The 19,920-nt window shown below is 36.9% G+C and overlaps 1 protein-coding gene across 1 annotated transcript in view; it reads right to left on the reverse strand.

Moving 5' to 3' along the window:
* Window positions 1–5,833: 5,833 nt before the first annotated feature.
* Window positions 5,834–19,920, reverse strand: part of LOC132139676 (multiple epidermal growth factor-like domains protein 9) — a 91,058-nt gene continuing 76,971 nt past the window's right edge. Inside the window, exons 5-6 of the mRNA XM_059548210.1 lie at window positions 9,168–9,437; window positions 5,834–6,351 (exon numbers count right to left, since the gene is read on the reverse strand). Of these exons, the coding sequence (XP_059404193.1) occupies window positions 5,903–6,351; window positions 9,168–9,437 (719 nt within the window). The 3' untranslated portion in view covers window positions 5,834–5,902. The remainder of the gene's footprint in view (window positions 6,352–9,167; window positions 9,438–19,920) is intronic.

Consider the following 19,920-nt stretch of genomic DNA (forward strand, 5'->3'; position numbering starts at 1 on the left):
CCAACTGTTCTGAATGATTAAATCATGATTAATTCATGAATTTAAACTCAATGAATCATTGAATTATTTAATATATGAACTCACTCTAGCTGGAAAAAATGATTCTTTGTTATCGTCTTCTTGTATTAATGACAAACTATTTTCCTTTTTGACACTGTAAATCTGCTTTGACACATTGTAAAGTATAAAGCGCTATACAAAGAAAGGTAAATAATCAGAGATTATGCAACGGCTGCTGTTGTAATGGTAACTTGAATTTAAGTAGTTCACTTCCAGAATTAAATTTGTCATAATTTACTTGACCTCCACTTGTTCCAAAACATTTATGAGTTTATTTCTTCTCTTGAACACAAAAGAGGATATTTTTTTTTATTTATTTATTTTTTTTGTATCTGAACAGTTGATGGGCAACATTGAATTCATTTGTATTTTTTTCCTACTGTGGTAGCCAATGAGGCCAATCAACTTTTTTCAAAATATCTATATAAGAAAGAAGCTCATACAGGTTTTGAATAAGTGGAGGACAAGTAAATGATGACAGAATTTTTATTCTGCAAGTGAACTATATAACTATATTTAATAGAACATTTTTGCAGAATGATGTTGCCATTCTATCAGCTACTGTTTAAAGTCCCTATTTTTAGTCAATAACTAATCATTTGAACTGTTCTCCACACAAAAGCCATCACATGCCTTTAGAATAACTAAAAAAGTGATTTTGCATCCTTTTTCATCACCACTGTCATTGGACAGAAAACACTGACCAAGACATTCCTCAGAATTTCTCCTTTTGTATTCTGCAGAATAAAGTGTGACACAGGTTTGAAACAACATAAATGGGGACAGGATTTGATATTTTAGGTGAACTATGCCTTTAAGATCACATATAGACCACAAGTTCTTTAGAGACCACCCATCTGGTATTTTCCCGCAATGTTGACTGGAAGTCATAAGAAATATCTGTAATCAATCATGCAAACAAGGTCACCACATGTATATACGTGTGCTCCCATTGGGTGTGGGTGTTAGCAGAAGCATCAGCAAAAATCTTCACGCACTGTGCATGTTTAGAGTTTGCTGGGCGCTTTAGGGACATTCAGTCTGTTTGTGAGCATCTCACTGTTGATTCAGACACAGATTGTGTTTTTCCAGTTATATATACACATATATATATTTATATGACTCATTTTTATCGGTTACTCTATATACTGAACTCACAAGTTTCCCAGATGATATCAAAGTAAGTAAAAGAAAATGCCCGCAAATGTCTTCCATTTCGAAGGCCTACATGGCTCAGTGATGCCACAATGACATCAGATTCCACTTGTCAGCACTCGATTGGCTAAAGTGCTGTTGATTTCCGGCATCATGTGCTTAGATTAATTTAAATGTCTCGGGATTTTTGATATGCAGTGATTCACATCACTGATTACTGCGAAGTAACTGACTTATTTGATTTTAAAGAACAATCTGAGGATGATGATCCTTATTTATTAAGTAGGACTGATAAAGCTCAGAATTAGAGCAAGGAGGCTGTGTTGGCTAGCTTTGCATTACTCTGGATCTGGATCACATTCTGTCAATATCTGAGTAAGATATTCAAATAATTCTCATAAACATTTTATTTCCAATGTCACTGCAGGGTTTGTGGGATTGAGGGATGATCTTAACAAGAACCTCAACAACTATGTGTCATAGCAACAGTATTTCCAGGTAGGCAAGACATATGAAAGACTATCACTACTACAACAGTTAGTTTCCACTTGAAATGTTCTCCATTAGCAAAATGGAAAAATGCAGTGTTAAATGGGACGGGAGAAAAGTGAAAATCAGTCGTGTTTTGAATAACTCCCACAGCAAGTCTGCATTGTGTTTACAATATCACAAACAAAATCAACATAATCATCATATTTCTGTATGACACTTCATGTCCTTTTTAGACGAGGGAGCAGGTGACAAATGCAGGGGTGGAGTAATTTGTACAATAACACCTCTTTTAAAGTTTCAAAAGTTAATTTCTCCATTAAACATGGTTTCTTTGAAAAATGGATAACAATAATGAGGTCAGGGTTTAAGAACATGCTAAAAGCTACTTACATATAAAATGCTTTATCTGTTAGTATTTAACAACATTAAATTTACAACAGTCAAAGCTTTATCTTTTTGCTCTCGCCCTATATCAGGTAGTGGTTTGCTGTAATCAAAACGTGGACATTGAACGGTGAGGACTAGCCAATGAGATTACAATTTTGCACATTAGTCCCGCCCACTGCCGAGCTCTCAGAGGCCTTTGCCTGGTCTTGACCAGGTTTTATGCAAATGACTACAATAATTCTTGGTTCCATTTTGTTTAATTCATGGCAAGAGTAGATAAATAAGCCAACAAAGTATAAAAAGGGAAAGACAACTAAGCTGAATTACTTTTTTGCTTATTTATAGATCTTCAATTATTTCAGGAGGACGCTTTTTGGCATTTCTGAATGAAAGTAAAAATTAATGAAATGAAAGTAGGTGCTTCGTATGACTTAAAGTGACTTGTATGACCCCTTAATGGATACCCAGAAGGTGTGGGCGGTTGCAGGAATAGTCACCAGCTATCTACCTCGACCTTTAAGAAGGGTACAAATTAAAGATGAGAACATTTAAGTGGGTGGGGGGCTTTTGTAGCTATTCTCCACTGGATTGTTTTTAAGGATTAAGCAAAGTAAAATGTTTGCCTCAGTTCTCAAAATCAACAGCAGCCAGAAGAAAAGTCTCGATATGGAAAATGTGTCATCCAGTGTTTGTGAACAAATATTCATTTTGTACATTAGAACTATAAAAGATTTTTGGTATGACTCAATGAATGTTAGGAAATCTAGGAAATTCCTCTGTGCCACTTATTACTAACCATTGTTTGCTCAATAGGAATGGACACATTTCTACAAAAACAGTTCACATAGTTCAGCCATGGAAAATATTTCACACATCAGCATAATACTCAAACTCACAATAATTGCCACAAGCAGCTTCGTGTGCTATATGTAAGGGAGGAGGGCTAGAAATATTTGAAATGATGAGTTGCAACATGTTAAAACGTTATAAAAAAGCTAAACATTTGAAGTCAGGCACTTACTTGATTTATCCAACCATCACAATTCTTACACAGATGATGCACCACATGGTCTGTAGATGAAAGTGATGATTATACTGAACAGAAAAAAAGAAACCGATCTGAGCGATATAGTTGACTGTACATGTATATAAAAAAAAACGGAGTCATGTTTTAACCTTTGTTTGATATTTGCAGTGTCACTAAAGGAACACTGAAAACTGAAGTAAACATACTGACGTACATAAGAATACAGTTCATGCTAAATTGTAACATATTTAGAGATGACTTTGGGATGTACATAATGAGGATGACGTCATCTTAGTTTTGCAGAATGTGTGAAATTAATCTAGTATCATTTTATTTATTTATTTTATTAAAGTTGTATCAACTTAATGGCATTGATATAAATACTAATGCTCATGCATTTGGACAAATGTAGTTTGGCATTTAGTTTAGTCTGAAGAACAGAATAATATGCTAATGAATAATAAACAGATGTTTAGTCAAATAGATACATCTGAATTACCCAATATAATTATACAAATGTATTTTTAGTTGAAGGGATGTCTAGGAATAGACTAGGAGTTCAGTCAATCTGTCCAAAATGAGTTTGGACAATTGGACTTTAGGTTATGGTGAATAATAAAGATGTCCAAAATGTACACCTAATTCATGGAATTATTAAACAATAGCTCCATGAATTATAACTATTTTTAAATCAAATAATAAAAACATCACACCCTCTGGCCCAAATCTGAAGTGTGTCTGACCCTATAGCTCTAACTTTTCATTTCAAAATAAAACAATACTTGTTTCCATACAAATGAAATTGGTCACTGTGTTCACATATTACCTAGTAACAAATAGATATTAGACATGTTAGCATCCAACATAAAATAGATTTACAGTGCCTCAAATACAACTTAATACTTTTTCACAAAAGTCCTCAGTAAATTCATGAAATGTAAATTTTATTAAACTGAAACTCGTTATTTTCACACGTGCTTTCTAGTTTTGTGTGCAGTATAACCAGATGGTCAGGAAACGGATGCATGAGATACAATAATATAATAATAATAATAATAATGAAATCACATATTATAGGAAAAGTGACTTTTATTGAAATCTTTCAGAGTTATTTGTGAATATGGTGCACAATGCATACTGCACGATGCATAAAATGTGAGATTAAGACACCATTACGACGTAAGCCTCTATGTGTGCGCACCAGTATATGCTGGTCACAGGAACAAGACTCATCACCATATGTACCAATACAACAGCAGCCTCCTCATCACAACCATTCTGTACATCTAATATTTACATCGTTTTGTACCAACACACCTCAGATAAAGACAGCTTCAGGATGGTGAAAGTGGAGGAAGCTAAAAGTAGATATCCCAGGAGTCATCTGAGATACAATCACTGATGAACTATTGCTCTTGTCGTCAAGTTCAGGCCATCGTCTAAAAAAAAACAGACTCATTCATACACACCCTTTTAAATGTCTTTTACTGACTGACATTGCATTTTATGCTCTTTTACCCAACTCCAGTAATATTAGATTACCACACTCAGCTCCCATGCACTCAAACATGTGCACTTATTCATCACCTAACCATTTGCTCAACTTGTTTTAACCTGTGCTACACAAATGGCAGTGATTAATTAATGTCCAATACGGCTGTTAGATCCAACAGGCATTATTGCTCATCTGATCATATTTGTTCCCCACCTCTGACTCGCACAAACTGACCCTGAAGCCATCTGAGAGAGAGGTTCATTAAAATAAATTAACCAAAACTTAAATTCTCCTAGTCAGACAAGTCAAGTCCAAGTACCATTGAACTGATGGCCGGTGATAAGTCACGAAGGTAAAGCGAATTGAGGAGAACATTTCTAAAAAATAAATAAAACGAGTATAATTCCATACACCATGAAATGGTCTTCAAAATCCACTTTACCGTTGTAAAATTGTGAAAAAATTAGTCAGGCTCTCTCCATCTGAGACTGACACACAGATCCTCTTTGGCCCGATAAAAACAAATCATTCCTTCTTGCAATTTGATTTGGCAAGAAAGCGTCTGCCAAAAATAAATGCAATTTAATGCAGAAGTCATTCAGCATCTGCCATTGAGTATTAGATACTTCCACTGCATGATACACAGGCCTGCTCTGTATACCAGGTCAGTGTTACGGTGCCCTCTAAAGTCCTGCACATGTAATAGCATGTAAGAAGCGACACTAAAACGGTGTGAACATACAAAGAAAACAACAAAATTATATTCACCCTGAGTTTGATAAAAAAAAGAATCTCCACTCTGTCAATTTAAAACAGCATTTACAAAGGAAAAGTGTGTAACTGCAATTATACAAATGTTAGATGCATTTGATTGATCTATCCGTGTGTGATGAAACATCAGTCACTGTATTAACACTCAATCAGACATGCTTCATTGTCTAATATTGTGTCACACATTAGTGAATTAGTCTCTGCATCTCTTCTCCTCCTTCAAAGGAAGACAACATGTTTCAGCTGTGAGTTGGCCAAGGCCTTCAACAAGGCAGGATGTTTAACTTAGCTTTTCAGTTCGATGCACTGCTCATGTTCCTCATTCATTAATTTGTCTTCTTGCTCTGGAGTGCTTGTGCAAGTGTTTGCATTATGTCCAATGAGCCATGTCAATATTCCTTTGTTCATTAGCATAAAAGAAAAAAGAAAAAAAAGAATCAGGGCTCAATATATCCACAGGTCCACAATCTGCCCAGTGTCGATGTAGCAGCCCAGTTTCTGTGACGGAACATCAGTTACACCTTATACAAACAACCAGGACCGGTTAAAGCAAGTTGTCCATTTTCCATGTCACTAACTTCATCTTCTAAAAGCCCTGATACATCTGCGTTCGGAATGCAGTCATGATAGCTGGTGAAGCTAATGTTGTCCTCCTTCAGCTCGATGGTCCAGAATGGGGCATTCAGCTTGCGGTTCTGATATTTTCTGTAAGTGTACACGCCACCTACCACTGCCAAGAGAGCAATGACAACTATGATGATGGCTGCCAGGATAATGATGTTAAACTGGTTCCACGGGACCGGAGTCACTGTGGTGGTGGTTGCGGTGTTGTTGGGGGTGGAGCTGCCCAGGCTGCTCAGCAAAGTTGTGGAGAGGGTGGTGAATTGTGCTGTAGCATTGGGGCTGGAGGTCATGGTGGTGTAGTGAAACCAGAGGGTAGTGGTTGAAGGAGTAGTGTGGACGACTAGAGTGAAAGAAGGACAGTTTACAAGTCTAATAAAATACAACATATCCAATTGAAGTAGATTATGCATTAAACTCCAGTGATTTTTCAGTGATATTACTGTACCGCTGCTGAATATAAGTTGTGAATGTGATGTGAGTTTACAGTGTTTATTGAATGCAATGAGAAAAAAGACTGTGTACCATGACATAGTAAGAAAATGAAATGTGTTTGTAGACTGCATACAGAAAACTAAATTCTAATTTGAAATCCTAAAATTCTAGTTAAAATTCTAAATCATATATATATATATATATATATATATATATATATATATATATATATATATATATATATATATATACACAGTATATATAAACTAGCAAGCTGCTTTTTTGAATCAGTAGGAACTTCTGACTCATTCACAGAACTGACATTTATCACTTAACTGCAAGTTATCATGATCTCGAAACAAAGCAAATTTTATGAACCTAAGGTTTGTTAACAAAAATTGGTGTCATTACTGACTAAATTTCACATGTTTAATTAAATACATTTCTTTCACACATATGTATATATAATTTAATATGATGTTTATGATGTTTGTTTAAATACATTTCACACACACACACACACACACACACACACACACACACACACACACACACACACACACACACACACACACACACACACACACACACACACTTTAAATTGATCAAAAGTGGCACTAAATATATTTATAATGTTACAAAAGATTTAAATTTAATATAAATGCTGTTCTTTTGAACTTATTTATCAAAGAATCCCAGGAAAAAAATATTAAAAGCATTGTAATGCTTTTAATAATGATAGAGTAAAAAATAGAGAGAGCAAAAAAGAGAGTAAAGGAAGAGAAGAAACAGAGTGGGAATGAAAAGTGAGAGTCGCATGAGGAGCCCTGATCCTGTGTAATGTAGAGAACAGATGCTGCTCACTGGTAGAAGGTTCACAGGCAGGAGCCATTCCATCTGTTCAGTACAACAGGCAATGTCAGACCATACGCAGTGTACATAAAGACTGAAAACCTACCTCAGAAAATATGTAAGGTTCATCATGTAGTGCTATCTTTATCTTTTATTATTTATATACTATTATAGTATTTATTCATATTTTGAATTGGCTTTAATTTTCATATTTCAATTTTAGTTCATGTTTTAATAACTGTATGTGCTTTTGAGTTTTATTCAATAATTTCTACATAGATTTGTTTGTAGTTTTAATTTTGGTCATTTTAGTACATTTAGTACTTTCAGTAGAACTTTCAGTTAGTTGCCAAAGCAACATTTTGAATGAATTTTATGAATAAAGTTTTTCATTTGATATTTAGATTTTATTATATTACAGCTGGTATTTCAATTAACAAAAACTGAAAAACTTTTTAAATGTTAACTTTAACAACACAATTGCAACACTGTCATTATAGGAGACACTTTGTAAGAGATATTTCAGCCATTGTTGGAAAGTCAATATTGAAAGTCAATATGTTGCCTTTTGGAGCACCATTAGTGTACCTCTATAACGGGACGTCATCAGTGAGCGGCAACATAGACCGCAACAGAACATCTGGAGCAGAGCTCAGAAAGGCCAAAAGAGAAGGATTTTTTATTGTTGGTTGAGTGGAAAGCTTGTCGAAAAGAGAATGCGGATTTGGCTGACTTAATGGAGTGATAATTCACTCTTTTTTTCTTCCTCTCTCTTTCATGCATTCACCTTGGGGTCCAAGTTCACTGTTTGGCAGCCCGAGTCAGCCTGCCTGTGAGAATGTATGATCTGTCCTCATTACAGTATGCCACTGATATAATCAGCAGTGTATAGACGGATGTTGTGAGTCAGAACACTGATCTGGGGTTAGTCATTTTAAAACACACCCTCTCTTCCCCTCTCTGAAAACCACAGTCAAAAAACACGCAAGCACTTTTTAATTACCTCTTAAAATAGTTGTTTAAGTATATTAATATCAAAAGTTCAGGTCCTTCCTGTTCACACAATCTACACTCTGGATAACGTGGTGCATTTAATATGTTGCAATATAAGTAAATCACAACTGAAACTACATCAAATGCATGAGAAAGAGATTCAGGGTGTCCACAAGAAAGAGTTAACCTGTGGGCTGAGTTTCAACCTCTTTCAACTGATGGACCCTTTTCACAAGACTGTGTTCACAATGACGTGTTTAATGGTGATCAGTATCGTAAATCCTCAAAAGTTTTACATTTTTGTATTTTTTTTAAATGTATGTACATTTATAACACTATTGTTTGCATTATATCACCTTTGCAAATAAAAAAAATACAGTTAACGCTAGGAGGGTGTTTCTAAAGCAGTGTCTATGGGAGGGACAGTAAATTTGAAATCGTTCTCTCTTCTGACTGCCGTTATCAATCTCTCTCAATTTTCTTCCTTTTACTGAAAGTCATGAAAACACTATCATGGAGTTTTTCTTTCGCTATTTGAGCACATGGGAATGCAAAACATATATTTGTGGTATTCTCCCATTCACTGCTTTTCAAGTTAACCCAACTATGATGACTTCCACTGCTGTGAAATGTGAAAAGGATTTATTCACTTCATTTATCTTCATTTATTCACAAGACAAATGATGGTTTCAGAGTTACAGCTCTAACTGAACTGTTGAAAATGGTATGAATGAGCATAATAAAAAAAGAATGTGAAATACAGATGCAATAATGTGAACAAAAAATAAATATATCAATAAAATTATTGTATCGGCACAGCCCTAATTTACCCGAATGCAGCCAAAGATCACTAGAGGTTTTCCTACTGCAGGCTCTCACCTGTAGGAGTGCAGTTCCTGGTGAGTGCGTCCCCTGTAAAGCCCTCCGCACAGTGCTCACAGTGTGGCCCTGTAGTGTTGTTGATGCAGCTCAGGCAGTGGCCCGTGTCCGGGTGACAGATCCGGGGAGATATGTGGGGGTCTCCGTTCCCACTGCAGTTACAGGGAAGGCAGATGCTGTCGGCATTGTAGAAGCCATCACTACACTGCTCACAGTTGGGACCCTTGTACTCTGGCTTGCACTGGACACAGAAAGGCTGGCCGCTTGAGTCTAAACACATATAGACAAAAAGAAAGTTTAAGGTTATAGACTAGATTCACTCTGTCAAAACAGGATGAATAAGTAACCAGACAGAGCTTACTAAAATATCTTAGTAGCACAGTAGAGGATATTTTCACTGAAATAACAAAGGGCTTCTGCATTTGTGCAATCCTGCAAAGGCATTTAAAGACCCAGACTCTGTTTCATTTGGCCACCAGATGGCAGAATCTTTTAAGGATGTTGAGTACAGCAAGAAGGGGAATTTAGGTCTTTGTTTATATTAGGCTATATTCAGCTGTCAGATGAACTTTTAACCTCCAATCATTTTGTAAATGTGTTATCACAAAGATTTTCTTGTGCATTTTTTTTTTTGCAGATGAAGTAATTAAACAACAGGCAAATCCGGCTTATGAAAAGGGCTGATGTTTTCTTGAGCTTAAATTAAAAAAAATGTGAATACACTCTTCCCCATGCACACGCACACACACACAACTACTGCCAAAACTACTGCCACTACAGTCAAAAGCACATTTGCCTCAAAACCTGATTTTCTTTAGGCTGACACATACTGCAGATAAACATCTTTATTTTGCTTGATAACATGACTGATGTTTGTCACATCAAAGAGTGAAAAAAACTATATAAAATATTCTAGAAATGTCACATTTGCCAGTTGGCCAACAAGATAGTGTGATACCTGCATTGTGTAAATGTAATTTCTCCATTTATAGTGCATTTAAGAGCACAAAAATGTTAATGAACTTTTGACTGTTCTACAGAAATGACACGTGAAGGGTGGATACTGAAAGTAGACATACCTTGCGACCTGCTACTGCAATTAAACTGCTTGCAACTAAATAACTCAGCATGATGATTATATGACTGCTGCGAAAGTACTGAGGAACTACTGAGAAATTAAGGAAATTAGTTGTCATCTACAGCTCATATAAATTGATTACTTTCTGTGGAGAAAAAAAGAGGCACTTTTTAAAATCCTTTAATGAGCACAGCAGCCTCAACCAAATGTGTTTTTCTCTCCCTCTTTCTTTTGGCAGAACTAATTGGCAGGCCCAGGCACAATCTGTAAACTTTTTTGCATTTTCTTCACTGAATTTTTGGGGAGATTTGGAGGTTGCTCTTTAAGAGCATTTTTTTCCAGGATTTTTTGATAAACAGAACGTTTAAAAGAACAGCATTTTCATTGATCATATTTTGCAAAGTTATAAAGGATCAATTTAATGTTTCATTGCAGAATAAAAGTATTAATTTCTGTAAAAGAAAACATTTAATTAGTAGTGTACAACATTTTGAATGATAGGATGACCATGCAATCATTGATAGCCCTTCGTTTAACCAGTGCATTTCTAAACAATAACCCATATGGACATCAATACAAAAGTCATCAAAGGCAATCTTTCCCTCTATAAAAAGCTTTAAAAAAAACAACAACAAAAAAACATACTGAGCTCATCCCAATATAAATGGGAAAATGCATTAGTTCAAAACTAGAAGAAAGAATCGATTTTATAACCTGGCATTAGCAGAGGTAAAATAAAAGGAAAGTGATGAACAGAGGAGGAGGAGGAGGAGGAGGAAAGAAGAAAGGGACAGTTAAAGCACAATCCATGTTGAGCCATACAAGAAGAGAGAGAGAGCGAAAGAGAGATAGACCTGCTGTGATTCAAATATATCTAGCAGAAAGGCAATTTTTATGTTACATACAGAGAGGGCTCGATGACCGTCCTATCTTCATTTGCCCAGACTCAGCACCTGCATATGTCTGACGGCAGGATATAAAACCCAAACCTCCAGACAGTGACGTACACCCGGGGGAATACTATACTAGAAAGACCAATTTTCCACATTTCTCAAGCATAAGGGCTATAACCATGGTAAGATAATGACACCATGAAAGGAAGGAGAGAGATAGACAGAAAAGAGCCCATTTAGATATACATCACCACGAAAGTAAAAAAAAAATCACATAGGGACAAAGAGCTTGAACTCCACTGAGCTCTTTGAACTTGAAACGATTATTGCTATACAGAATTAGGAACATTTACACAAATTAAATGAACAAGAGAATGAAAGAACAAAGAGAAACAGAAAAAACAGACCTCTTGAGCTGTTGGTGGTCAGAGTAAAATCAATGTAAACACACACAGAGACACACAAAGACTTCTTTTGTTTGGTATCACCAGTATGTGTCTATTCCATAAAGCCGTTTTTCAATTCTTTTTGTGGCAGCAAAAACTTGACAAAAAAATTGAGGACTGCTTGGCAGCGCAAATGTCAAAACATGTTAAAGCATATAAGATTTCCGGCGACACAAAATAAATGCTTCCTCATGTAGCTGTGACTCGGACTCGTGACAATAATGTCTGAAATGAGGCTAGTCAATGTTTAACCATCTCATAATTGCATTGCCGACAGAAGCTTCTGTAGTGTGGTGACTTTTACCTAGTTGCTTTTTCAGCGTCACAAGCATACATACACACACACACACACACAGACACAACGCAACGTTTGACGCACAAGCTCGAACAGGTACAGACATGCTCATGCGCTACAGTCATTCCAAGAGTTTTCACACTTTCTGACCACCACCAAGAACAAAAAACCCACAAATGAAACAAATATGGAAGATACAGCGAAGAAGAAAAGTACATAATGTACCATGATATAATATATAATGTTTAAAGTACATTTAACAAACTTAAAATGTACAACAAACATAATGCAGAGTAAGGGGTCAAATTACTCATCGGCTCTCTATTTTAGACATGTATATATCTATGAAGATTTCTTGTCTTATATTTCCATGTTTTAATACTCTGCTCATTTTAACAGCTCACTGAATGTTTCACACTCTCACCCTTTGTCTATCACAAGGGTGGCCATGAAGAAAACAGCAGTGGCAAATAGCAGACTTGTTGAATCAAAGCTGAAGCTCTGGTGGAATAAAGCAGGCGACTTCATCAAAATTATAGCAACTGACACTGCATGGCAGATAACAAGCCAACCAGTGCTAGGTCATTTCCAATACAAATTCAGCCAGCATATGCAAATCAAACATGCATTTCATGGCAAGCATTGGCAGGGAGAGCAGAGAGATTCTGTTCAAAAGGTACCATTTGTAAAGTAAAAAGACATTATAAATTGCATAAAAAGAAATTTCACTTGAGAATGATTGAATGATTATCTACGCTACACACTCACATGCCAGTTAAATTCAAGAGACGTCTACAGAGTAACTCAGGGGAGGGAGTCTTGGATGATGCCATAAGCTTGTGACAAATAACATAATACACACACACATTTGTAATACCTGTGTCATACCCATGTCATTATACAGAGTTGTGTCCTGATATGTCACAAAAACAAGAACACACACACACACTTCAACAATTGAAAAGTTTGTGGGCGGTAGATTTAAAAAAAAATGTTTTTGATTAAAATCTCTTGTGCTCAACAAGGCTATAGTTAATCAAAAATACAATAAAAACAGTAATATTTTAAAATATTATTACAATTTAAAATAACAATTATATGTTAAAATATTCTAAAATGGCAAAGCTCGATTTTCAGCAGTCACAAAATCCTTCAGAAATCATTCTAATATGCTGATTTTGTGCTCAAAAATTTCTTATTTTTATCAAGGTTGAAAACAGTTGCACCACTTAATATTTTTGTAATACACTGTGTAATACATCTTTCAGTATTCATTAATGAACAGAAAGTTCCAAAGAACATAATTTATTTGAAGTAGAAATCTTCTACTAAATAAAAGTATTGATTGAAGAAATTACAACAAACGTCCTAACTACATATATATATAAAAATATATAAACACTATAGTAAAATACATAGAAAATCAAGATATTATTTTTGAGATAATCAAGAAAATATTCAGAGAGTTGTTAATGGAGGTATCTTTCAACTGATATAAATAATTGATAGAATATTTTTTTATTTAATGTTCTGTTACATTTAATGTTCTTGTTACATCTACATTCCGGAGCCCTTCCAATCTTCAGACAGATCAAATAATGCCTTTGTTTCCCATGAAACCTAACAAATAATGACTGACAGCTGCTTTGGAACAGACATTTTCAACGGTATATACATATTCATGAGACACTCTATAAGAGAGATCTGCAAAAACAACCTAATTAAACCAAGGAACACAATATGGTTAAATATGTACAGTACTGATAGATTAAGACTTGCAGGATCTCTGAGCTGTCACAAGAGAGTTTAATAATTACACATTTCAAAAACTCATCCCTAGTTCATAAAACAATAAGCACTACAACAACTACATGAATTCATAATGACATATGTGAGAGCTTCATCTGCACCTTTCAATTTTGCTCACCAAAACGTGTGTGTTTTTGATTTAACAATTCAAAACAAAAAAAAGTGTCAAAGCCATGTCACAGTAACAATAGGAGGTACTAATAATGACTCATTCACTGTTCAGGACAATTGATTTCACTCAGTCAATGAGAAAGCATTTGTTAATTCAGACAGAGCTTCATGGACAAACAAAGACTTACTGAAGCGAAGCAAATTCAGCCATTTATAGAGATCGGAGTCTTCAGTGTGTTTTCTATACAAGACTTGAATTCAGAAAAGCAACTTCAAAATCTTTTTTTTTTTTCTGATGCAGACGGGAACGTTCATCAAACATAAAAACAGATGCTTCAGATACTGCCGAAGGGGTCAATACAGAATTCCAGCAGAACAACAAGACACTATGGCTGCTGTAAGCCTATCTAATGTGTATATCAAGGCCATTATCCATATTTTCTAGTAAGTAAGTAAGTAAGTAAAGTTTATTTCTAAAGCGCTTTTCACAGATAAAATCACAAAGTGCTGTACACAAGAAAAGTAGAACAAAACAATAAAAATGTATATACATAAGTCAAATCAAAGTAACACTACTGAAAAAACCCATCAACCAAAAGCTTTCTTAAATAAACAAGTCTTCAAATCTTTTTTAAAAGAGTCAACAGAGTCTGCCAGACGCAGAGACAGAGGCAGGGCATTCCACAGTCTGGGGGCAACAGACTGAAAAGACAGGTCCCCTCGGGTCTTATAGCGAGTTTTTGGGACCATAAGCAGGTTCTGGCCAGAGGACCGAAGAGTGCGGCTTGAGGAGTACGGGGTCAAAAGGTCCTTGATGTATTGTGGGGCCTGACTGTTTAATGCCCTATAAGTCAACACTAAAATCTTAAAATCAATCCTGAATTTTACAGGGAGCCAATGGAGAGCTAATAAAACGGGAGTGATATGAGACCTTCTGGGGGCACCAGTTAGAAGTCTAGCAGCAGAATTTTGAACCATTTGCAGTTTGTTCAAGGCTGACTTATTCAAGAAGGTAAAAACAGAGTTGCAATAATCAAGTCTAGTTGATATAAAAGCATGAATAATAATTTCCAGATCCTTCTTTGACAACATTTTGCATATTTTAGAGATATTCCTAAGGTGATAAAAGCAGTTTCGGACAAGCTGTTTTGAGTGTATCTCCAAAGACATGGCCTGGTCAAACACAACCCCCAGGTTTCTGAGGCTGGATTTAACAGAGGAGCCAAGAGAGCCAAGGTGCTGTTTGATCAGCGGAATCTTGTGGTCTGGAGCAAGATCAGTGTTTCAGTTTTACTTGCATTTATCTGCAGAAAGTTAGAGGCCAGCCAGTCTTTGATGGAGGACACACACTCTAAAAACAGTGATAAACGATGGAACTCAGCATCATTGAAAGAACAGTACAACTGGACATCGTCGGCATAGAGATGATACGAAACATCCTTAAAACAACCCATAATATGACCAAGTGGCAAAATGTACAGTAAAAAAATAGGGCCCAAAACTGACCCTTGTGCCACTCCGCAGGTCAAATTGGTCACATCTGACTGTACATTGTTTATAGCGACATTAAAGGTTCTGTCATGAATATAGGAAGAGAACCACTGGAGGACAGATCCAGATAGTCCCATCTCATTGTGAAGCCATTTGATCAGTATACTGTGATCTACCGTGTCAAAAGCGGAAGTCAAATCGAGAAGTACAAGTACAGTGTAGCGGCCAGTGTCCGCTGCCATCATCACATCACTAGAGACTTTAATAAGAGCTGTTTCAGTGGAGTGCAATTTTCTAAAACCAGATTGAAAAATATCAAACAAGTTGTGCTGCTCCATAAAGGAGGTCAGCTGGCTTGCCACCACTTTTTCCAAAATTTTTGAAATAAATGGAAGTTTTGATATGGGCCTATAGTTATGAGGTTCTGAGGGGTCAAGATTCGGCTTTTTAAGGATCGGGTTTACCACAGCGTGTTTGAAGTAGTTGGGGACTGAGCCAGATGCAAGTGACAGGTTAATTATTTTTACCATACAGGGGCCAACAATATCAAACATTTTCAACAATAGGGGTGTTGGGACAATATCAGCAGGGCTTGAAGACGGTTTCATATTTCCTATTAAGGTCTTCACCTCCTGTAGGCTGACAGGAGTGAAGGACGACCAAGACAACACCATTGAAAATTCAGTAGAACACACAGTGATTATGGGAACTTTAACACTGGCCCTAATGTCTTGTACTTTGTTCACAAAAAAACGACAAAAAGTTGTTACAGTCCTCATGAGTGTACACAGGCACAAGAGGAGCTGAAGGTGCAGTTAGATTTTCGATGGTGTCAAACAAGACCTTAGGTTTTTTCTTATTACCTGAAATAAGATTGGAAAAATAAGCCGAGCGAGCCTGCTTTATCAGTTCATTCAGATCCAGTATCATATCTTTTAAATGGAGTCTGTGTACCTCCAATTTAGTTGCTTTCCACAGACGCTCAGTCTTACGACATTTTCTCCTAAAACTACAAATGTTATCATTCATCCATGGGAGGGCTTTTTTATGTGACCCTGAAATGTTTTTAACAGGCGCTACCATATCCAAAATCGACAGACAGTGGTTGTTGAAACTTTGCACAAATGAATCAACATCATCACAATCAACAAAGGAGCGAGAGTCAAAGGAGGCAGAGAAATCACTAAGTGTTGTCTCACTAATGATGCGTTTTTGTGTTACAACATTGCAGACAGTAGGCATCGTGATAAGTGACAAATTAAAAGATATACAACAATGGTCACTAATTAGAAAATCCTCCACACTCAGTTTATCAATGGTTAGGCCACAAGAGAAGACCAAATCTAATGTGTGACCTTTTTTATGGGTGGGGGCAGAAACGTGCTGTACAAAATTAAACGAGTCCATGGTAGTCAACAATTCAGCTGCATTCAAACAAGTGGGATCATCAATATGCAAATAAAATTTGCATAATTTAAATTAAAACGCGATCTAGTTTTATGATAGACGTTAAAAACTCAGTGAAATCATCAAGAAATGTGCGTGCAGGACCAGGAGGTCGGTAAACTAAAACACAGTAATAGGACTGTGTTTTCCCAACCTTACACATCTGCATCTCAAATGAGTCGAACGAAGCTGTGTCCGTCAAGCTGCAGCAGAAAGAGTCCCGAAAGACCAGCGCAAGACCGCCTCCACGTCGCGCGAGCCGAGGAGTCCCAAACACGGAGCAGTCCGGGGGGCATAGTTCTTTAAGATGAAAGTGTTCGTTCTCCCGCTGCCAAGTCTCCGTAATAAACATAAAATCCAAGTTCTCATTAGTGAAATGGTCATTCAAAGTAAAAGCCTTGTTCGCAATGGAGCGTGCGTTGATAAGTGTAATCCTGGTAGTGCGCGTGCATGACAAGGTCTGTCCTGGGGCAGGCTGGATGGCATGATCCGTCCGACAGGTAACCGGGCACAGGGCACGCTGACGGCGTGCACGATGGCAAGCGGGACGGGTGGGGAAGATCCGGTCAGAGGTGCACCACACAGGTGACGATGCACAGATCGCGTCCCGATCTGACTCGCAGACCGGAACCGGCCTCAGGCACCGCTCACTCCCGGGGGCTCTGGATCCGTTCGGACCGGGAGAAAATCCACGGGATCGCCACTTTCTCCTCCAGACTTGAACCCCAGCCCTGGATCCCCGCTTCCTTCTCCTGCCACGGCGCCGAGTAAGCAGAAGGTATTCCGATGATGGCGCTTCGCACTCCAGTTTTGGAGGGAAAAACTCATAATATCTGTCCCAGGTAATACACAAGTCCTGCATATGTGCCTTAATGCGGAACAACGCGGCCCGATCGTATCGTATGATTGCAGAGACATAGCTGGTGGTTGATAGGGTTGACACAAGTAATATTACAAGGAGGATTACAAATGTACATGAGAGCAGAGAAGTGACAGAAGTGACAGACGCATCGCCAAACACAGGCGCCATCATTGTACCCAATGTTCAGGGACTATATAATAAAAATGTGTCCTTAAATAATTTATTTATTTATTATTGAATCATTACATAGTAACCATTTTAAAGAAAAAATAGGGCACTCAGGGTCATACTGTATTTGTAAATAAAGTTATGGCCTAAATGTTAAGAGGACAGCAAAGAAATAAGAGTAAAAAAAAAGTCTGAAGCGTTAAAAGAATTTAGTCTAAAGATGGAGCTCACTTTACTAATAGAGCAAACATAAACATACACACACAAGATTAAATTACACAAACAAAAATTTATTAGTATGATTTTAACAAATACACACTACTGTTAAAACGTTTGGAGTTGCAAAGACTTTTTTTAATAGGGAAAGAAGTCTTTTATACTCATTTTGCAGTATTACAGTTTAATTTAATTTTTTGTTAAATAGTTTTTTATTTGATTATACTTTAAAATGTAATTTATTCCTGTCATGCAGAGTTGAATTTTCAGCAGCCAGTCTGTCTTCAGTATCACATGATCCTTCAGAAACCATTCTAATATTCCGATTTGATGTTCAACATTTCTTGTAATCACAGTTAAGGTAGTTGTACTACTCATTGTCATCAAAACAGTGATCGATTTCATCCAGGATTTCTTGAGAGAAAAACAAACAAACAAACAAAAAAACAACAGCATTTATTTGATATTAATCTTTTGTAAAGCATTTATTAATTTCTTCTCTTTCTGAGGATGCTGTTAATTCTGTATCTATGCACAGTATTTTCTGTGGCAGACTACCTTACACAAAAAAAAAACAGTACTTTTAATACTATATTTTATGCGGTACAATGGGAATGAAACAAACTAGTGTATTTACACTCAACACTTAACATTGTTAGAGTTTGCTGTTAGATCTAAGCAAAGAGCTTCTGGCTGTGAGTTCTGAGGGATGCCTCCAGACTGTAGATGAACACAGACACAATGAGAGGAAGAGAAAAAAAAAGAGTCCCTGAGCACCAATCAGACGGTGACTAAAACTGGACTACATAAGTCAAACAGGAGTTGTGTTATGAGCACTATGCTGTTTCCACGCTCTCACTAATACTGAATATTGGGTGTTATATTTCATGACTGTGCTTTAAATTTGATCTTTTAAATAGTGATATCACACCATCCAAGACCAAAAATATGTAGTGTTAATTAAACTGATGCTAAGGGCACATCTTTTATGTTCAGAGCAATTAAAATGTCAGATAAAAACTTGATAAAGAACCATTCTGGCTTTAATCCTAAAAGAGCAGTGTAAGGCTCGCCAAGCCACGGGTTAAAAGGTTTATCTTTTATTTGGGTTATGGCACTGGAACTAAGGGGTTATACATTATCAGTTTCTTATTTTAAAACACAGCTTCAGTAGGACAGGAAGCGTGCAAACGGGTGCAACCTGCCACCCACCTAGAGCTACATCATTCTCTCAGATGCTGAGACTTGAACCAGCAACCTTTCAATCACAGCAGCAGAGCTAATGCCTCCCATGGTGCAGTGCAGGATGTAAAGTAATGATCTAAGCAATGTGCTCTGCTCTTGTGCTGAGTGACCTTTACTGCAGCACATGTGTGAATTAATCACTTCCATCCTCTTGTTGGTGCTTTGACATTATGATATATTTCCATTGTTTAGATCCCAGTAAAACACAGCTTCCCCAGTTAGCTCTATAGAGACGCCCTGTGAGCCTGCAGTGTAATCTAGAGGCCGGCTGATGGTACATTTAGCTATTCAGGGAGTTTTGTTAATAAAAGTGTGGCCTTGATGAGTAAATGCAAAATTCATTTAACAGTCATGTGCTCCCCTATACCTCATCGGGCTGCATCAGGGATTTAGGGGCAGAATAAAATAAGGTCTGTCGTCTAAAGAGCCGCTGTCCTGACTGTGCTGGTTATAAGCATGCCATTAACATAATCACTAATCCTCTAAGGCTGAACCTGTAGTTCCCATTTCAGTGTGGGCCGCTTTTTGAATACAGGCATGATGATCAACACTCTCTCTTTAACGCAGACTTTCCTCATTAAATGCCATGTCAGGAGTCCTTACTTTTCAACTGAGGAGTCAAACCACATTAATAATTCATTAGCTAAATTTCGGAAGGCTATGCATAATCTCAAAATGCTGTCTATCAGTTGT

Source organism: Carassius carassius, chromosome 4 (genome assembly GCF_963082965.1).
Source record: "Carassius carassius chromosome 4, fCarCar2.1, whole genome shotgun sequence".
In the NCBI taxonomy this organism is placed as follows: Eukaryota; Metazoa; Chordata; class Actinopteri; order Cypriniformes; family Cyprinidae; genus Carassius; species Carassius carassius.